General features: G+C 35.6%; 1 protein-coding gene across 3 annotated transcripts in view; it reads right to left on the bottom strand.

Annotated features, from left to right (window-relative positions):
• Positions 1–19,375, bottom strand: part of CLSTN2 (calsyntenin 2) — a 391,014-nt gene that overhangs the window by 219,108 nt on the left and 152,531 nt on the right. For all 3 annotated transcript variants that reach the window (XM_074590208.1, XM_074590209.1, XM_074590211.1), the window contains exon 2: positions 13,809–13,931. In XM_074590208.1, coding sequence (XP_074446309.1) covers positions 13,809–13,931 — 123 coding nt within the window. The remainder of the gene's footprint in view (positions 1–13,808; positions 13,932–19,375) is intronic.

Genomic DNA, 19,375 nt, shown 5'->3' with positions numbered 1-19,375 from the left:
ATTCAGTTAAAAATACATTAGATTTGGTACTAAATTAATATTCCTAGCCAGCATACAGTTTTATACCCTTTTGGAACTTTGACACAATTTACTCCAGAAAGTACTTAACTTGTACAATTTTAGACGGCATTTTTAACCAGTAACTCAGACCAATGGGCACTTAGATGACATTTGGGTGTCACTGCAATACAAGTACGACACCTTTCAAAAGAAAAGCTATTTAACGTAAGACCAAGAACAAAGGAATATCTCATCTTTCTTCAGGGTAGTGCATCATTACGCTTATAAATCTAAGCATTTTTTTCAGGTATTTTATATAATAATTGTACAGCAGTAATTAATGAGTTGTTATTGAGTTGTTATATTTTCCGTGTCTCTATTAGTTCAATAGCACTATTATTGAAGTTCATTCATCCCTCTCCCTAATTTTTCAGATTAAACAGATAATAAAAATGAGTAATAGTGACAGCTTGGTATAAGAATATCATTCACAATGACCCAACAAAATCTACCCAGTTCTATGCAACGTCTCTTTTTTAAACATTCATATATTCGTAAACACAGTGATACAAAAAATACCTCAAAAAGCCTGAATTGGTCATATAATGAGAGGGGCTTATGGTACGTCAAAGGAAAAATACAGAAAGTTTCCAACAACCTTTGAAAATATTTAACTTAAAATCCCTGACCGTGAATAGTTGTGCAGACCACAATAAATAATGTGTTTAGTGAAAAATGCGCTTTTAGATTAGCCAACCCTGTTAATGCATTTTTTCAAACCTGGTAAGCAGTTCTGGACTAGACGGTTCTACACCTTTGGTTTATCTATCGCTTAAACTTTAAAGTAAAGTAAATAAAAAAAGTTATTAAAGTCAAATAGTGAGGAGGAAATTTTAGTATAACACAGTAAGTGTAATAGATCAAAAAAATGTTTTCTTCAACCCCCATACTCAAAATATAAGACTCAATTCCCTAAAGAAAAGAGCAAGTATGAAGCTAGTCTGAACAACTCTGGGAACTAGACTCTTATGACTGAAGTGAAAAGCTTCTTTTTTTTCCTTCTACTTGCAAAAGATTAAAAGCAACAAAACAAGTTATAGTCCCAGCAGTAAGATTATCAAGCTTGTTTGGAGTTTGTTCGTTTGTTTGTTCTGGGGGCGTTTAGGGGGTTTGGTTGTTGGTTTTTTTAAACTTCTGCTCTACTGTCACTTAATCTTCTATATTATCTGAAGATCAAAGGAATATGAAAAAGCCAGAAGGGACAGTATGTGCAGTAAAAAGTCCATTATATCTGGTAATAAGATTCTTTTAAAAAGCTGTTTAAAATTAAATTAATATATTGCAATTAACCTGAAGCAGACAGATGTCCAACAGCATGACAAGTTTGAATCCCTACCAATCTTTTTCACAACCTCTCCTCCAAAAAATCGTTCACAACAACAATTAATGTGAAAATTCAGTCCTGCTGAGAGACGAAGTCCCAAAATGAATCGAGGGCAGGCAATACAGCTCCTTCTTAAAGTGGTATTCAACTATTTAAAGAGTGCATTTTAAATATTCTAGCTTTATTTATTCTAACTTTATTAATTGCATACATCATAAGCTGCCATATTAAAAATACTAGGAGATGTCTGATATTAGCGTCTACTTATTTTTGATACACTCTCTAAAAAAACACTGAGAGAATGACAAATAAAAAAGTACTTACTTGATATATGCTGTCAAGGTTCACAAGGGACATGTGGCCTTTCATGACTGCTATGTGATTACAGTCAACACAGAACTGCTCTACAAGATAATACAATCTGGATATGAACCACTGCCAAGGTGTTCACTCAATACAATCTGGACACTTTGCCATAAGAGCAAACTGTAAGAGCCAGTATGCTGTCAACTCTCTTCAATGTACTTTCTTCTGAATTTTCTATGAGCACAAGACACATTAAGAGCATTTACAGCTCAGCTGTCATATAAAGTTAAACAATTTGTGTTAGGAACTTTTATTTATAACTAATATTTTGTAGGCCTCCGTTTTTGTGTGTATTCTACATAGCCAAAGTAGTTAAGAGTGAAAAAGAATAGTTTACATAAAAAGCTAAGGCTCCTTTTTAAAACCAACTTACTTTGAAATAAAAGTATCACTCTAGTACAAAGAGAGAGGCTTACACTAAACAGGAAGCCTGCTCTCCTCTCTGACTCAGTTGAGAATAAATAGTCAGATAAAGCACATTGCTAGCTGACTTCAGCCAGGCCACTGCTATGGAGAGCCTGTTTTCTTTCTCTTAGCAAGTGGCCTTGTCAGTGCCAACACAGGTATCCTCTTCAAATCCATAGAAAGCGAGCACGCTATCTTTCTGATATAGCATTACAACAAGCTCATGCGTCCACTCACCCACTGCCTCTTTAGCAATTTAATTTCTAAAAGAAACATCCAAATATCATGAAATCACAGGGATCATAAGACAATTCAGGCTGGAGGGGACCTCAGAAATTCTGTGGGCCAATGTCCTGCTCAAAGTCGGGGTAGCTATGAACTCAAGTTACTCAGGGCTCTACCCAGTTGAGTCTTGAAAACCTCTAATGATGGAGGTGGCTCTGTCTAAGCGTCGTGGTCCAGTCTTTGACTCTACCGGTGAAAAAGTTCTGCCTTGTGTGCAGTCTGAACCCCTCTTGTTTCAATTCCTATCTGTTGTCTCTCCTCCTCTTGCCACAAAGAACCAGGCTCCTTGAGATCCCCTTGAGAAGAGGGGATCTTCTCAATCCCCTCCTCATAGCTGCCAGGGGTCCGCTGCGCTATTGCCACCAAATTATCTATTCTCCAGGCTGGACAAGCCCTGTTCCCTCAGCTTCTCCTCATAGACAAGGCTGCAGCCCCCGACCAGTCTCACTATGATGACTTTTATATAAAAGCAGGCCCATTTGTTTCTGTGGATTAATATTTAAGTTCTATTTTGTAAATTATGGCTAAAATGATTACTCTGGCCATGAGTTGACTTCCATTTTGCCTCTGTCTCTTGAATTTCATGTTGTACTAAATTTGCATAGTGCGGTTACAGAACTGATTTCATTCAGGAAAGATGGAATAAACAGAACAGCTTACAAGGAAACAAAGCCTAAGAATACAAAAAAGGTGAAAATGAAAAGCAAATTTCACCTCAAGAGTCTAGTTATCTACTATATTTCACCTTCAAAGGCCAATTACTTGAATGAAATGGGAATGTATTTTGTGTAGCAGAATACCTGATGACAGAAGAATTTATTTTGTTTTTTAAACCAATTTAAAGTGTCTTTTACACAGACAGTAAATGCAACATCTAACACCACAAAAATAATAGATGCTAATCCTTTAGGGAAAAAAAAGGCAACTTACACCTTCTTTCTGCCAAGCTCTTTCTCATGCCCTGTGCCTGAAGAGTAAAGGTGACTGTGTAACAGCTGAAATAAGGATCCTGACAACTGAACATATCAGATGTACTGGACTATGTCTGGTATTTTCACATGCGTAGCTACATCAAAGCCATCCAGCCTCTCTGGATTAGCCTACATCTGAAAATGTAGCCAATTATTTTTTTTAAGTCCCTTGAAGCCTGCTATAACAAAATACCAGTGGAACGAAAGGCCAGCAAAACCTAGATGTTATATTAGCCCTGTTGTTCTCACCATGTCTCCTTAGAAAATGCAACAAATTCTTATAATATTTCTCTCAACTTGTTCTTCCTCCCACACTGTATCTCAGTGGGATCAGCACCATTCACAACGTCCCAGTGACATTTCTCTACGCATGTAACACAATTAAGAAAATACTTGAATACTTGGTTCTTTACATCATGTATTGTGCTTTCATCATAAATTGGATATTTCATCTCTTGATATTAAATCTCTAACGGCCAAGAACTAATACAGATCTATTCAGTGACAAGCATATCTAGCTTATTCCATGTTTTTAGTAAAAAATGGGACACATTTAATTTCTTCTTCATAAAACAGAACCCCAAGACTAAACGCTCAAAAAATTGTTTTTATAAATTTTGAGAAATAACAATCTTAAACATATCTACACAATGCATCCTGTATCAACAGCGTTCAGCCTTTTTGTAAGAACATATTTTCCTCCCTCCACTCTTTGGCAATACTTTCTCTTCATGTCTCATCTCTAACTCTGCAACATCTCAGTAATGCATCTGCCTCACTGGTTGGGAGCTGGTGTGACAGCCATAGACATAGAGCTGTGTAACCATATTGATGTGTATCTCTAGCAGCATTGTTAGCTCAGCCTCAACATCCACGCTAATCCAATTGCACGGGTCTCATCTACTCTAAACACACTAGATACATATATCATAAAAAATTATGGAAAAGAAAATAGTGACAGCTAAGAAAAGCAAATCCGCTTTGTGTGTGGTGTTGCACAAAGAGACTGTGTTCACTGCTGCATAGTCCTTGAGATAAAAGCACTTAGAAGATTTTTTTTTTTCAATAGTCTAAACACACATAAAATAGGACAGTGGAGGAAACTCTAGGTCAAGAGAACAAATTGGTTTGATCCATTTCACACAGCCAGAAGCAGGAGAATTGAGTAGAAAATCGATATCCTAAACCACCCGTCCAGATTTTGAATTCTTTATATTCTTGTTCCCACTCCTGCTTCATAAAAGTAGTATCACATGCATTTTTCAGGCTGCCCTGGCAAGCAAAGGGAGCAACAGCACTTACAGGCTACTGAGTTTATCCTAGTCCAGAAAAATAACAGTTTTTCAGCTGGTTTAAAGTAGCAGTTTAAAGGAAAGTGGGGTTTCTCAACTATTCTCTCCATAAGAGAATAGCTGACCAATAAGCAAAAGGAACTCTAAAGATTAAATGATGACCTATTTAGGCTGTTCTCTTACCTAATTACATAGCAAAAATTATATCACAAAAGCAAGTTACAGTCTTAATTCACCCCAAAACATTCCCTTTCAGAAAATAATTGTTCAAGTAGTACCTCAACAAATTACTTTCTGCAGTTTTTAAAATATTTTGTTGACAATAAAAAAGTAACGGACAAAGTTCATTGAAATAAATTACTTCATATTTCAACCGCAAGTATGTTGTTCACAGTGTAAAATATACATGTATATCACTGGATAATCACATTGCTTAGTGTTATTCTGTGCAGCTATGTCCTTACGTGGTGGCCAGTCAGCACATGGGACAAATTACTACAGTAACACTGAGTTTAGTTCTACTGATCTATCTCTCAGAAATGTCTCTAAAAAGGTGTTTATTAGCAATGCTTTACATATGCTGCATTACCTTCACTGGAGTTTGTTGAGACACTGCGCAAAGATTTTTATTGATTAAGAATTGCTGATGAATCAAAAACATCTATTGATGCTTTCATTTCACTTTCTAATAGTCACATAAACATTTTTTTTTATAAATAGACAAGTAATATTTAGAACAAGGTTTGAAATTCCATAACTGAAGCATTAGCAAACGCATTTAGAAAAACAATCATTATTCCTGGATGGATACTTAGCTTTGCAAGTAAAAGTAAAATTCATCGTTCACCTTCAATGATCACTGAAGAAAAAAATCTACATTAAAATTCATGACCAATTCTTACAAAAAGTAAAATATTTTTGAGGTCAAAACCATAACATTCTTATGACTAACAGTATAATTTCAAAGAATAAAACAGGGAAGCATGGACTGTTATTTTTCTGAATTTCTTATAAAGTTTGCTTAATATAATTAGATTTGGTTAAGAAAGAGAATTTATCATTCCTCCATTACTGTATTTTGTTTTATTGTTGTTTTTTTTTATTTGATTCTGGATTCAGTTCAAGTGAAACAATTGTTTTCCAGAATCGTCAATAACTCTACATTGCATTTCTATCTTTCACAACCATTAGGATCTTACTGGTGGAGCTGGAGATTTTTAGCAGACCAGCAGGAAGGTCCAAGAAAACCATGTCTCTCAAGTTTTCCCCTGTCATGGACCAGGCTGCTGGATAACAATCATTCCTACAATACATTGCATTTGAATTCGGCACGGAGCTTTGCTACTTTGAATAGAACAATTCTATACACTAGTGTTACCTTTTTTGTAGAAAGCTTTGTTTTACTGGATTATCTAGCTATCACCAGCCCTAGTTCTGATGATAACAACATTAACAAATTATTAAAGTTTGTATTTTTTTATTTAATGTAATGGTACTCATACTGCAAGGCTTCATTAGTTTCGAAGAAGTACAGTCGGAGCAGCTACCAACTTGGGGACGCATGGGCCTAGCAATTCCAGTACTTCCCATTTCATTTTATCTCTAGTGTTCTGAACAGCCCAGAAGGTTAATAACTGACACTATTTTCCTGACAACTTCAGTTATAACCTGTTTTAATTAAATGCTTTTTTAATTAAGTAGTCATTTAGTATGATACTTCAGCACCATAAAACGCTGCATTCGGTCCCTGTCCTCATGTGTATCTTTGCATATCCACAGTAATATCCTGACATAATTTTCCAAAGATCAAGTCTTATTTATAAAGAAAACTATTCAAAAAAGTTCCAATTGATTTCACATCAGTATTTTCCATAATAAGTCTAAAAGCCCAAGTGAATATCATCAAACCATAATTAGTTGGTTACTTTGCTTGCTTCTTTCCAGCTTCGAGTAATTTAGCATATTTAGGTGTAATAAAGTTTATCTCAACGTTCTCATTCATTACCGTTTGTGTCTGCCAGAAGCAACTTACATTCACTGTCCATGTGTTAAAGTCTAATTTTCCTCCTAACCACTTACTCCTGCAATGACTGACCATTCAGCAGCGACTAAAAGCTCTATTAGAACAGTCTAAATTCTTGAATCTTTAGTCTTCTTTCGAGATGTTAATGTTACCTACTTTTATTTTAATGCTGTCAAACTGACTAAGAAAGGCAATGAAACTTAACTGGCAAAAACTTCAGGAACAAAAAAAGCCCCAAACCCTCAAACACCTCATCTCTGAACTTCAGGGACTAACCAACAGAGGTCACTCTCAGAGTGATTTTTTTGGTGCATTCTTAATCTGAAGTCTGAGCATTTATCACTCTAACTTTACTGGATGACGAGCACTCTCCCTTAGGTCAAAACCAGCATGTCTGGAATCGACTGTGCTATTGCCAATCTTTTATTCTACCTTAGGTTATGATCACCATGAAGAGATTCTTTTTCTTTTTTTATTTTTTTTTGCCTTTAAAGGCTACTGTCTTAACTAATTAAGCTACATGAATAAATCTAAACTTCAAAATTGAAGTTTAAAAAATTAGCAGGTGATTTGTAATAAACAACTGCAATACTGAATTACTTCACTTACAGTTCAGATATTTTGATTATGCATCATTTTCACAGTGAAATATTTAACACTGATGAATTCCGGGCATCGTAAACTGACAGCATGTTTTAAGTTTGGCTGATAGTGAGTTAAAAACAATAGTATTCAGAGTCACAATTTGAAAAATAATTTCCATATTTTTAACGTTGTTCCAAAAAGACTGTTTCCGTTATTAATGCCACTGCTTATCAATAAAAACAAACAAACGAGAAGGCTAGACAGCTTCACAGTTTGAAGCAGAGAAATGGGACTTTGTGTTCAGCTCCTGGGTGTAAGTGGACTGACAACTACTGGATTTGCCGTGGTGCAGTTGAGAATATACGCGAATGAACTGCAAAAATAACAAAGACGATTTGGGAGAGTTTTTGGATGTAGCTTGAAGTTTAGTGAATATTTAGACATCCTTCTTGGCTGGTTTTATTGTCTCCTTATCTTTTACAGTGGTTTTATCCCAGTCAAAATATAGTCAGAGACTAGGGTTCCATCTGCAAAGGAGGTCTAATTTGCAGCTGCTTCTGAGATACAGAGTACCTGTCTGCGTGGAGCAGGGAAGACACACACCTGACCTTTTGAAGAAAGGCTATCTGTAAAACTATCAAGAGCATAAAAGCAGCTTAAGACTTAATGGGCACAACTCACTGTGGTAAAATTATCCAGCTTAACGTGCGAGACATTGCACTCAAATGCAAGCGTATCAGCCTAATAATGGTGACATAGTGAAGAGTTAGGCTCCTCATTTTACAGGTGAAAAGGGCATTCATCATATCATTGTTCTGAAAATTACCTCCTATTTCCCTGCTTCACAACAGACAGCCCAAGTTCCCCACACCCATGCTGTTTAAGATGCCCACAGTGCTTTTAGGGAGTAACATAAAAGGCTGTTGCTGAAAAAAAGAATAATCTGCTCTGCCTAGTCATGGTGGATAGGACAAAAAGTAATGGGCTAAAATTGCAGTACAGAAAGTTCAGGTTAAGCGTCACGAAAAACAGCGAGTATGGTGAAGCGTGGAATAGGTTGTCGAGGGAAGCTGCTGCGTCTCCGTCACTATAGATCTCAAAGATTAGGACAGAAAACTATTCATCAGGAATGACACAGGTATAATGGGTCCTGCCTTGGGCAGGAGGATGGACTGGAGACATCCTGAAGTTCCTCTCAGATGTATTTTTGTACAACACTGCTGATGAAATGCAGTTGCTGTTATCGAAATGCAGGTAGGTGTCCCTTCCAAATAGCCTTGCAAAATCCTACAGCATTTTGTTAGAATTTCTTGCTATCACAGAAACAGAACACCGTCAAATTAATTCAGTTGATTTCACCATTCTAGCCAAACCACTCCTAAGCCTGAAAGTCAAATCCTTGAAGTGATTTCCAGCCTCATAACCAGCATGTAATAGCTGACTGTTGTACAGCTGACCCTGCAGGTTGGTGCAAGTCTAATTAAAGTTACGTTACTTCTTTTGGGTGGGTTTTACTATATTTTTTTAAAAAGAGAGATTCCTCCAATGTATTTCCCTAAATTAGATAATAACAAAGTCCACACTGCATCTACACAATTCTGTTTGAAGGATGGAAGGCATAACTTGCAGTTATGCAGGCATACGGGACTTGCAGTTTCTTCATGGGTTTTGCAGTTTTGGGTTTTTTTTCCTGTGATACCCTGCAAAAGGCTCCAGGCTGCTGTGATAAGTGTAGTTATTTTAAGGATCAGTTGCATCTCGACACCAGTGTGTGAAAAACCCTTTCAGGTCAGGACTTGAAAAACTGAAGTTTGGAAAACTACTCATATTACCTCTGGTGCAATGGTATTTTCAAGATTTCCTTCAAAACTAGGAGTCTGAAAAATATACTTGCATGAAAAAAAGAAAGTGAATATGTTTATACCATAATTTTAAGAACCATGATTTTACATATGCTCCAATCATTGCACAATTCACAATAAATTCATAAGATAAAGAGACACCAAAGACCATTCATTGCAATCTTGTGGAAGTCTTCATGCTCCAGTTATGAAATAGGCTGATCATATCTGACAGCCAGCATTTTCACAGGCGCATTTAGTCCTGTTAGTCCTCCCTGGAAACACAAACCTGTTGAGAGGGTAACTGCACATAAGATTCCTTTTTCTCCTGTCATCACCCTTGATTTTAAACATTAGACAGAGGTGAGAAAAAAAGTGCAGATTATAGTAATTGTCTCTTGTGCCCACTCTACAAATAGCAATTTGACGTGCACCATAACATGTGTACTACTAGAAGGGGTTGAGAAGACAGTTTATATAAGACTTACTGCAGCAGCCATGGAGAGAAAAAAAGGCACAGGTATTAGGAAAAATGTTAAAGTTTCCAGAAGATAAAACAAAAATACTGTTTAGAGTTGGTCTATGCCACAACTAATATTTAAACTAAAAAATGAGAACATAAGAATGGGCATAGAAAACAAACCAAAACACTGGGGGCAGAAAAGAATTATCAATGAATATCAAATGTGTCTTAATAGCTTAGTGCTGCTTTTGTACTTAGTAACAAAGTAGTTATTCTGTGAGACATCATTTGCTCAGGTGGAAAATATGAAATGCATAAACTACCTGTGCACCAGGGCAATCGACAGAAGCAAAGTGATCTATTTGTGCATTCCTCAAAACGTCCCTGATAATACATAGCTCAGAGCTGGATAACCTACACAGCTTCCAGGGTCCTCTTGCTGGACTCAGAGCTTTTACAGTGAGTGGTACAAACAGCCCTCCCTGGTTCCTTTAAGCCAGAGCTGTACAGCAGACCTGTGCTTTCCTGCATGAAAAGAACAGTGCAAGCTCATTATCTGCTCGTATCTGCTATTAGTAGTGCATGTCTTGTCATCATCATAGTCCTAGAGACCACAATGCTAGCTTATCTACAGATATCCCAGACCTCAACACTAACTTTGTTTTATAAAGCATAATGCAGACAATTTGGAGATAAAAAAAACACAACTGAGTGACATTTACAGTCTCCAGTGCGTGGCCCCAGCACACTCATTTTGACATGACATAGTTTCTGGCATGACACTATTGCACCTCCTTTCTGAAGCTCTCCTTGCCTTGGCCATAAACATAGCAACTACCCACCCTTCTTCCACAAGTTAAACGTGGTTCCAAAAGGATTACACCTTCACTAGCAAGATATAGAAATAAACATGGAATAAATAGGTATAAATTAGTAAATAAATGTACGAAATAAATACGCATTTCACTTACTGTCACCTGTCACCCCTTTCAATGATAAACCCTGTAAATTTTCCTTAGCCTGTCATTGATGTAAGATGAGCACTTAAAAAAGAAGAAATTAAGAAAGATGGAAAGATTGCACTGTGCACATAGCATCTAGCTACGTAGCTATATAGGCATTCCCTAGGAACATCAAAGAGGTGGTTAACTTCAGAGTTTTCTTTCTGTTGTTAGCTCAATTTTGTTTCTTTGGAACTTATGCCCATATGAAAGCTGAAAGGATATATAGAAGCTGAGTTGAGGTTTGATTTTTGTTTTGGTTTGCTGGAGGGGTTCTTTTGTTGTCTGGTTTTGTGGTTTTTTTTTAAAGTCAAATACACGCTGATATTATTGAAAAAAATATCTACTTCCATGAGCTAACACAAATACTGATGGAACAGCCCACAGTCTTCCACTAAACTATTGCTGCAGCTGTAGTTCCAGGGGTAGAAACCATGTACATTAGTCTTAATATAGCTTGTTCTAGGAGATATATGTAGATATCTAAGAACAGGTCAGAAACTGCCGTGATACATTTTTGAATCTGGGCCCATTTGAAAAAAAAAAAAATCATGGAAAATATTTCAAAAGACTATAAATTTAATTATTTTTTTTCTACAATAGCTGGACAAAATTCTGAAAACATTAATAGGGTGAGAGGAAAGGGACTGATGGAGCTCTGATACTCTGGTACAGGTGAAAATTGCTATATTATAGTGTAAAGTAAGTTTTCCACAGTTAAAACAAAATACTACTAAATGTACAGCTACTGAATATTATTAATGTTGCAGCTGTATCTCTTTTCAGTTTTCTCTTACTAAACACATTACACAAATTGAATCTTCCATAAAGACCTATAATAAAATTAATGACATTACGAAACCAAATAAAATTACATTATATTAAAGAGAAATTTAAAACAGAAATAAGAAGTTAGTCCAACAATTTAAAAACACAAGAGTCTTAAAAAAAAAAAAAGAGCACACAGAGGTTTTTCCAAACAGGTGGGGAATCCAAGCCCTTTAAGGGAATTAAGGGTTCAATCAGTATTATAATATTATGTCTGGGTTGTTGATCATGAGGCCAAATGCACATTACCTAAAATGAACTATTACTATCAGGGAATACACACCAAGTATTTTCCCTCCCAGACCACATAATACTACTTAAAACGTAAATAATTAAAATGACTAAATGAAGAGACTAAATTAAAACTACTGCCTAATGTAACCCGTATCAGAAAAGCCAGTCTGTCTGTGCACGTTCAGTATTTCAAAAGACGATTTTCTACAAGAAAAGTAAATCACTAATTCATAAAAAAAACATGTCAATTGTTCCAATGTAAAAGCGAAGAAAAACACCAGGCTAGCAAATCCCCAGTCAGCAAAGAGTTTCTAAAAGTATCAGTGAAACAGCACGTGCAATTAACATCCGTGTAAGGATCCCAAGGGAATGCAAATAAAAGAAGCAAATATGAGATGAAACTTTCATAGTAATAGAAAAAATCCCTCCAAAATGAAAAGGGCATCTTTTCACTAGGAGTCAATCTTTATTTCTAAATAACTGTATCTGAAGATTTCTCAGATAGGTTTAGTTTAGCAAGGATTTAATCTAAATTTATATCACTGTTTTCCACAAATAACTGGAAGAATGAATTGCACAGGTATGTGAAAGTTACCATTATAAGAAAAAAAGTGTACTCAAATACATTACAGGTAACTGTTTATCATTCAAAGTCTCATTCCACACTTTTTGTTTGTTTTAATATATAGTTGCTTCTTAATGAATACATAAAACAAGAAAACAATGAATACATAAAACAAGAACCAAGAACTTTTTTGCTTTGCTTCAAAAACTAGTAATGGAGTCGGAACACCTTATCTTGAGCATCTTTGTATGAAGTACTCCTGCTCTGATTATAATTAGTACCTCCCAGTTAGAGGATGTCTACTTATCTCTGAATGGACGTTGACGATGCCTCCATCAGCAAGTAACTTGGTGCCATAGGAACTAATCATCAGCCAAAAATATTTCATGCTGTATCCATACATATATGCTATTCGAGGCTTTTTCCTCTGACTAAATTTAGCTGGGTTCCCTCCACTGAACATCCACAGCGCATCTATGGTTGAGGAAGACAAGTGCTCTGGGCAACCAAGAACCATGGGGCACCACAAGTGACAAACAATCTTGATATTAAAACGGAGTTAAATATATAAAAAAAATTCATTAATCCCTTTTTTGCACAGTATGAGTTTATGCCAGTATATGCTTTTGAGGGAAACTGGCTACCAACAATTCTTACATGATCTGGTAAAATGCAGTTTGGGCCAATTACTTTGACTTACTGCTTACTGAACATGACTGTATTCCACAAGAACAAGGATACTCATCTTCACTAGTTCTTTTCCTTATAAACATTCTTAAGCAATGTAACATTTTAACAACTGCATGTTTTTAGGATCTTCAGAGCAGCTATCAAGCCTTAATAGTCTCCCTTTTCTTCAAAAACTATTTTTAATGAAACAGGGAATTCAAGAGAAAACTTGCTTGGCGTGCAAAAGTACCCTTTTCTGTTTAAGGAACCTATAACATAACAGAATAAGTGTCAGGAAAAATAGACTTAATACAAGTAATAACTTCTATATGACATACATCTATCACACAGTGATCTGGGAAAAAATCTTCAAACTCTCCATTAAATTTTCTGTCCAACTCTTGACAGTTATAAAGTACAAATACAGTAACATAAAACTTGAGCAACTTTAATTATTTATCACATAGTTTGTCCATAGCCAGATTTGGGCCAGGGAGCGGAACAAGAAGAGAGAAAGGAGGGGGTGTTATTACTAAACAAAATTAATTACGTATTATTACTTTAGGCAATTATAATGATTCATTTCTGTAAAAGCAAATTCAAATTTAATTACACAATTCTTGCGTTTTCATTAAAAACTGTTGATAGTGGAAGCTGCATTATGCTGTTTATAATTACTTTTGCTTCACAACAAATAAGCAGATACATTCATTGTAAAAGACAACTCATTCCAAGGTCTATGGGCCAATGGTCAAGTCCTGAGTACTCAGACACAGCCTCTAAATGTGTCCTCCAGATTACATTAACTCTGCACTGCAAATTCATTCCTTGAAAATGCTAATAACTTCATAATGCAATCTGTATGTTCAAATGTTGCTGTTAATGTATGTTCTTACCTGCAAAGGGCACAGGTGCATCTTTATCCAAAGCAACAAGGGGAGGATCCAAAATTACAGTGTCATTGTTTTCAGTTATGATTCCATGGTATGATGTCTCAATCCAGGGCTTGTGTTTGTTCACTAGAAAAGAAATAGTATGCCTAATCAATTTGATTTGTATTTTACACCCACTTAGCTCATTTTATCTTTAAAGAGAAATTATTTAATGTATGTCCAATATTAATGTTATTACTCAAAAAGCCACTGACAAGATCCCAAAGTACTTTATAAACATTCAAATATTAAACCAAAATTATTTGCATATTGTACCACAATTCATTGATGAGAAAACCAACACTTACAGACATCCCTCCAATTAAGACACCAAAACAAAAAGCCAATTTTCAAAACATTTTTAATGTGTTCCCAACTGTCAGACATAATTAGGGTCAGACACTTTTGAAGGAATTGCTTTCAGTTGCAAAATTCCGATGCAAGAGAGAAGACATCGAGAGAAACACAACTCTCATCAAGACACAAAGGCAAGCAGACGGGCAGGTGAGAATATTGGACTCTTGGTCAACTTCTCATTTTACATTTTTGGAAAAATATTTAAAATTACTTTTGTGCTCTGTACATTGTAGTAAAAAAATAAACTGCATTTTAATCACTTTGTTATCTGCCACCTCTTTTCTGTTCAACCAGCTTTAGTTATGCTTAAATGGGATTTGAAGTTTTTCTGAAAAAATCCGTCCTTCAAATACAGCTGTTGAACATTAGACTATCTGGTCTTGAATTACATAATAATTACACAAAAAGATACTTTTAAAGTAGGGGATACACCACACACCATTAGATTGTCTTATTCCTGAATGCTTTCAATGTGCGTCCCTCTCACCACCCATCTCCTATTTATTGGACAGTAGAAGATGCATTTTCCTTTTCCTTTTAATTTTCTAAGAGGCTTAGCTTTGCTAGGCTTATAAATAAGATTTTGTTCCCACAGCCAAAATGGTTTTAGAACTCCTGCATAAGTAATACAATGGTGTTAACCTAAATAAATTGCCATTTGAAGAATGTACTACACTGCACCAATGAACATCTACCACGTTTTCACCAAGTCCAGATGCACGGTAATTTTTGTACATATTACTTGGTTGTGTGTAACAGATGCTGATGAAAACACCTAGTGAGGTAACAGAAATCACCTCAAAGATGAAGGGTTGACATCTGAAGCAAAACCAAATTGAACCAGATGGGATTATTTAAAATAACCCCACTGTAAAAACAAACAACCAAGCAAAACCCCCTCCACACACCCCCAACCCTAAGCTCTTTCCTGCCTTGTGTCTCCTGTAAAACCCCAAGAATGAGTTTCAAGTTTCTCACACATAGTTTCTTCTATGTGAAGGAAGTCGCAATAAACACCAAGACAACAGAGAGGGCTCTGGCCACAGTGGAAGAGCTAGGCAATTAACAAATTATTTTGTTCACTGGCTATTTGGAAAAAGCAAACAAATATATTTATGGCAAACTGAAGGTCATTGTTTTTCCTTTCTTGTTTCTTTCTTCAATCATTAGGACTGTGAACCCGGGATGAATGATCTGAGATCCTTTTAAATCTGAATTATTTTATATTCTAACCACTAATATGAGAACTTTGAGTTCATTTATATGTTGCAATATATATTCTTTCACAGTGGTTTTGGACATTTTTGCAATAACTAAACAATGGCAAGATTAAACTGGGGATGTCTCAGGGAAAGGTGAAATGGAAAATAGGGAACTTAAATCTCTCCATCTTGTAATGACTGTACAGCCAGGAGAGATTGGTTAGTTTATGTAATAGAACGAAGGCCAAAAGTCTTGACAATGTTGAAACATGAAAAGTGATGGATGCAATTTCAGAGCTTTGTATGGCATTTGGGATTCCAGTTTGCAGGGCAGTTGAAGTATTCTGTGTCTGTTATTTGAATATATGAATTGCCTCAACAGTCAGACACATAAATATGCTCCGTTTGTACTCTGATATGATTCTAAGGCTTTGATTGACACATGTGGTACAGAACGAAATGCAATGTCTTGTTTGAGGGCAGATACAATTTAACGATAATGAACTAGTAAGTAAGAATTTGCATGAAAAGGGAACTCCTTAGGCAACTAAAACTTAAAGTACCAAATCCAGCTTTTCTTTCCTCCTGGTTCTGTTAATTGTCTGAGCTCTCACCAAAATCAAAACCAAACAAACAAAGAAGCCCACACAACCCCAAAAAAAACCCAAACCAGAAAAACAAAACCCTCTAAACCCCCTTTCCTCCTACAATAGATTTTACAGAATAGTTTTGATGACACTTTTGCTTAAGAAACAGACTCAGTATTCAGTGACTACAATTCTACAAACCTTATCTTTTTTCCATTAGTGTCCCATGAGCAATAACAACAGTCAAATGAGTGACAGCAACATAATTCCTTAAATTATTTTGGGGCGTGAAGAAGAGAAAGTATATTAGGAAAAATTTAGCCCTAGACCTTAGAGACTGATATTAGGAAGAAGGAAGGAACAATAAAACAAAAGCAAAATGCAATAAAAGGTCACATTATTTGTAAGCTCTTATGAGGTACATCTCCAAAGGAAAAATTACTATACAAGCTTTGTGTAACCTATGGTGTAGCAATTTTAAAAATAGTGGAAATAATCCACACTCTTTAGGAGTACAAAGCAATTCTTTTGCATTGGCAGATCTATAAATTTGAAATATTTTCACATCATTTAAATTATTGACTCTTTTACAATGATTTGGACGCTTGTTTTAAAATAAGAAATCTGTAATACTGAGATTAGTAGATGGTGTTCTGGTTGGGGGAGTTTGTTTATATTTTCTTTGCTAAAGGTTGTTAAAATGTTAACACGGAAACTCTTATGACATACATTCACCACTACATAGGCTTTCATAAGATACTAGGTTCTAAAAAAAAAGCACCTTCAAATATAACACGATTAATGAATACTTTACATTTCTTCCTCCAAGATAAAGGGCAGCTACAAAATGTTACGCTGGTTCAAATCAGTATTTATCCACAGGTCAACATTCCTCTCATAAACCTCTGATATTTTCCTATCCCTACACAGCATCTTTAAAACAAACAGAATTTTAAAAACTAATTCAAAAGTGTTCTGTCTCATTCTAGATACTGATTCAAATTTCAAGATATTTGAGAAGTACATATTTTTAAATACAAATTACATATTCTTTGAGTTGTGCCACCTTTAAGAACATGATTTTTTTCCCTCCCTTATCTACTATCTCTAGTTTTATCATACTAATATATTGAAGTAAAAACATCACCTGCAACTCAGCCACTAATTCCTCTGCCTTAGAGCAGGACCTCAAAACATGACTTCCTGTAGCTTAAGCAACATTTCCTTTTACCCTCCATTTTTGTAGCACTGACCTTTAAGTATTTATTTTTATTACTGTAGAAAAATAAATTTAAGATGTTTGAGATAGACTATCAGGCATTCAGATTCAGGCTGTACTGATTTTTAGGGGAACAGATTGTGTTTTAGACAACATATATAGAATATCGGCAGAAAATTACAGAAATCCCGTGAGTCAAGTAGATTTGGGGTTTTTTTAAAGCTTTACCTTTCTGACAGATACCCAAAGCCATATCTGGGGGGGAAAAAACCCCAAACAAACGAACAATTTTTTCTGACTGTAATTGGTTAAAACCTGAAAAACTTAACATAAATATATACAGTTAGGCTTTTTCTTTCAATCCACATTTTTAGTTTAAAATGCCCCCCCAAACTATGTTAAAGTTGCATTATTTTCTCAGTTATGCTGAAAACAGTCAAACTTTAGGTCGTGTTTCCAAACACACAGTAATGCCACACTGCATTTATTTAAACACCAAACATTTTTTTACCATGCTGTCTACTTTAAGCTTCACGAATCTTTACTTTTAAATAAAAAAAAAAAAACCAAAATTCACATTATTTAAGAAATTATGTAATTCCCATTATATAAGGTGCTTATTAGAATCTCTTGAAGATTAACGTGGACATTTTTGGAATTTTTATACACTTTAAAATAAGGTGGGAATTCTTATTTTATCTTTAAAATGGAAGAGGCACTAAGGTTAAAAAATATTTTAATGTTTCTTAGCGGTGCTTACAATTAAAAACATTCTATAAAAGGAAGTGATAGGCAAACTACGTTTTTTTGATTTGCATTTGCTAAAGATGATGGAAAAAATCTATATACAGGTTTGTATATGAAGTTTCAGGAACTGTGAGCAGAGTACTACAGAGCAGACTAAACTCAAAAAAGTGAACAAGCTGGACACTCAGCAGATAAGAGCTATACAGAAAATTCTTCTCCCTCTTAAGGTGTATTAAGCTGTAACACACAGACTAAAACTGCCAAAAAAAATGAAAAGAATGGGTTTGTCTTTTTTTGCAAAAGATCTTCTCTGAAAGCATTTATCGTTTACTTTTTCCTTGTGTTTGTCTAGCTGGATAAAAGCTGAAGTCAATACAATGCTTTTATAAATTCAAACATATTTAATTAAGATGTGCAGATGAAAATACCTATGCTATGCTGCGGGATGGTTGTTATTTTTTAAACTTGCCTCCCTTTCTATAATTTATTAGTCAGTCTTACAAAATCAAAATGTAAATAATTTGTAGCATCTAGGATAAGGCAATTTATCTTGTTCCTTTATTACAGTTAGAGGTCAATTCAATTTGTATGCACAATTTACACTGCATTTTCACAGTCTGTCCCACCAAAGCTTGTGATTACAAGCCTTCAGATGTAATTAAACCATCTTGCTAGAAAACTGCCACTCTGTGTTCCATCTGCAAATGCACTTGTCGCGTAAAACAATGAAGTAGAAAAAGGCAAAAGAAAAACTCATTCTGTAGAGTCTGCAGGAAATCTCATGCCCCCAGGAATGTCGTCTTGAAAGTCAGTTCACGCACAAGTCCCAAAATTTAGCACAATGAATGTAGAAAAAGGAGGAAGAGATGTTTACAACCCCAAAAATATGCCAAATGCCTACATTCTACTTTGGTGCCTCTTCCCCATCCTCTACAGAGTGCCCTTGGTTTTACCCCTTCCAGATGGCATGCTCAAAACCCCACCCTGCCACTTCCCACCTGATAACACAGTAAGAAAAAAACCCAACCCTCACACCAAACTCCCCTACAAGCTATGATTGTATCTGAACACTTTACACCTGCACCAAATGTCCCAGGGGAAGTTCTGCAACAGAAACAGAGAACAAAATCACTGACATGACACTGATACATCAGCAGTAGGAAAAGAAAATATCAACCACCTCCCCCTGCCAAGGTCTTTGACAATCTACCTAAAAGCCCATTGCTATGAGTATGGCTATAGGTACACAAAACTCTGTGTCTGTAATGACCACAACACTAAAAGGGAACTGCCTGGTTTATCAGACTGCAAGACATGCACATGATTTCTGAAGGCAATCATACTCTCTGTAAATTATATCTACCAAGTCTCGATGCCTGTGAACAGAGCTACAATTTATCAGTGCAGAAGTATTATTAT

This window comes from Larus michahellis, chromosome 6 (genome assembly GCF_964199755.1).
Source record: "Larus michahellis chromosome 6, bLarMic1.1, whole genome shotgun sequence".
NCBI classification, from domain to species: Eukaryota; Metazoa; Chordata; class Aves; order Charadriiformes; family Laridae; genus Larus; species Larus michahellis.
This window is presented reverse-complemented; position numbering and strand designations above follow the sequence as displayed.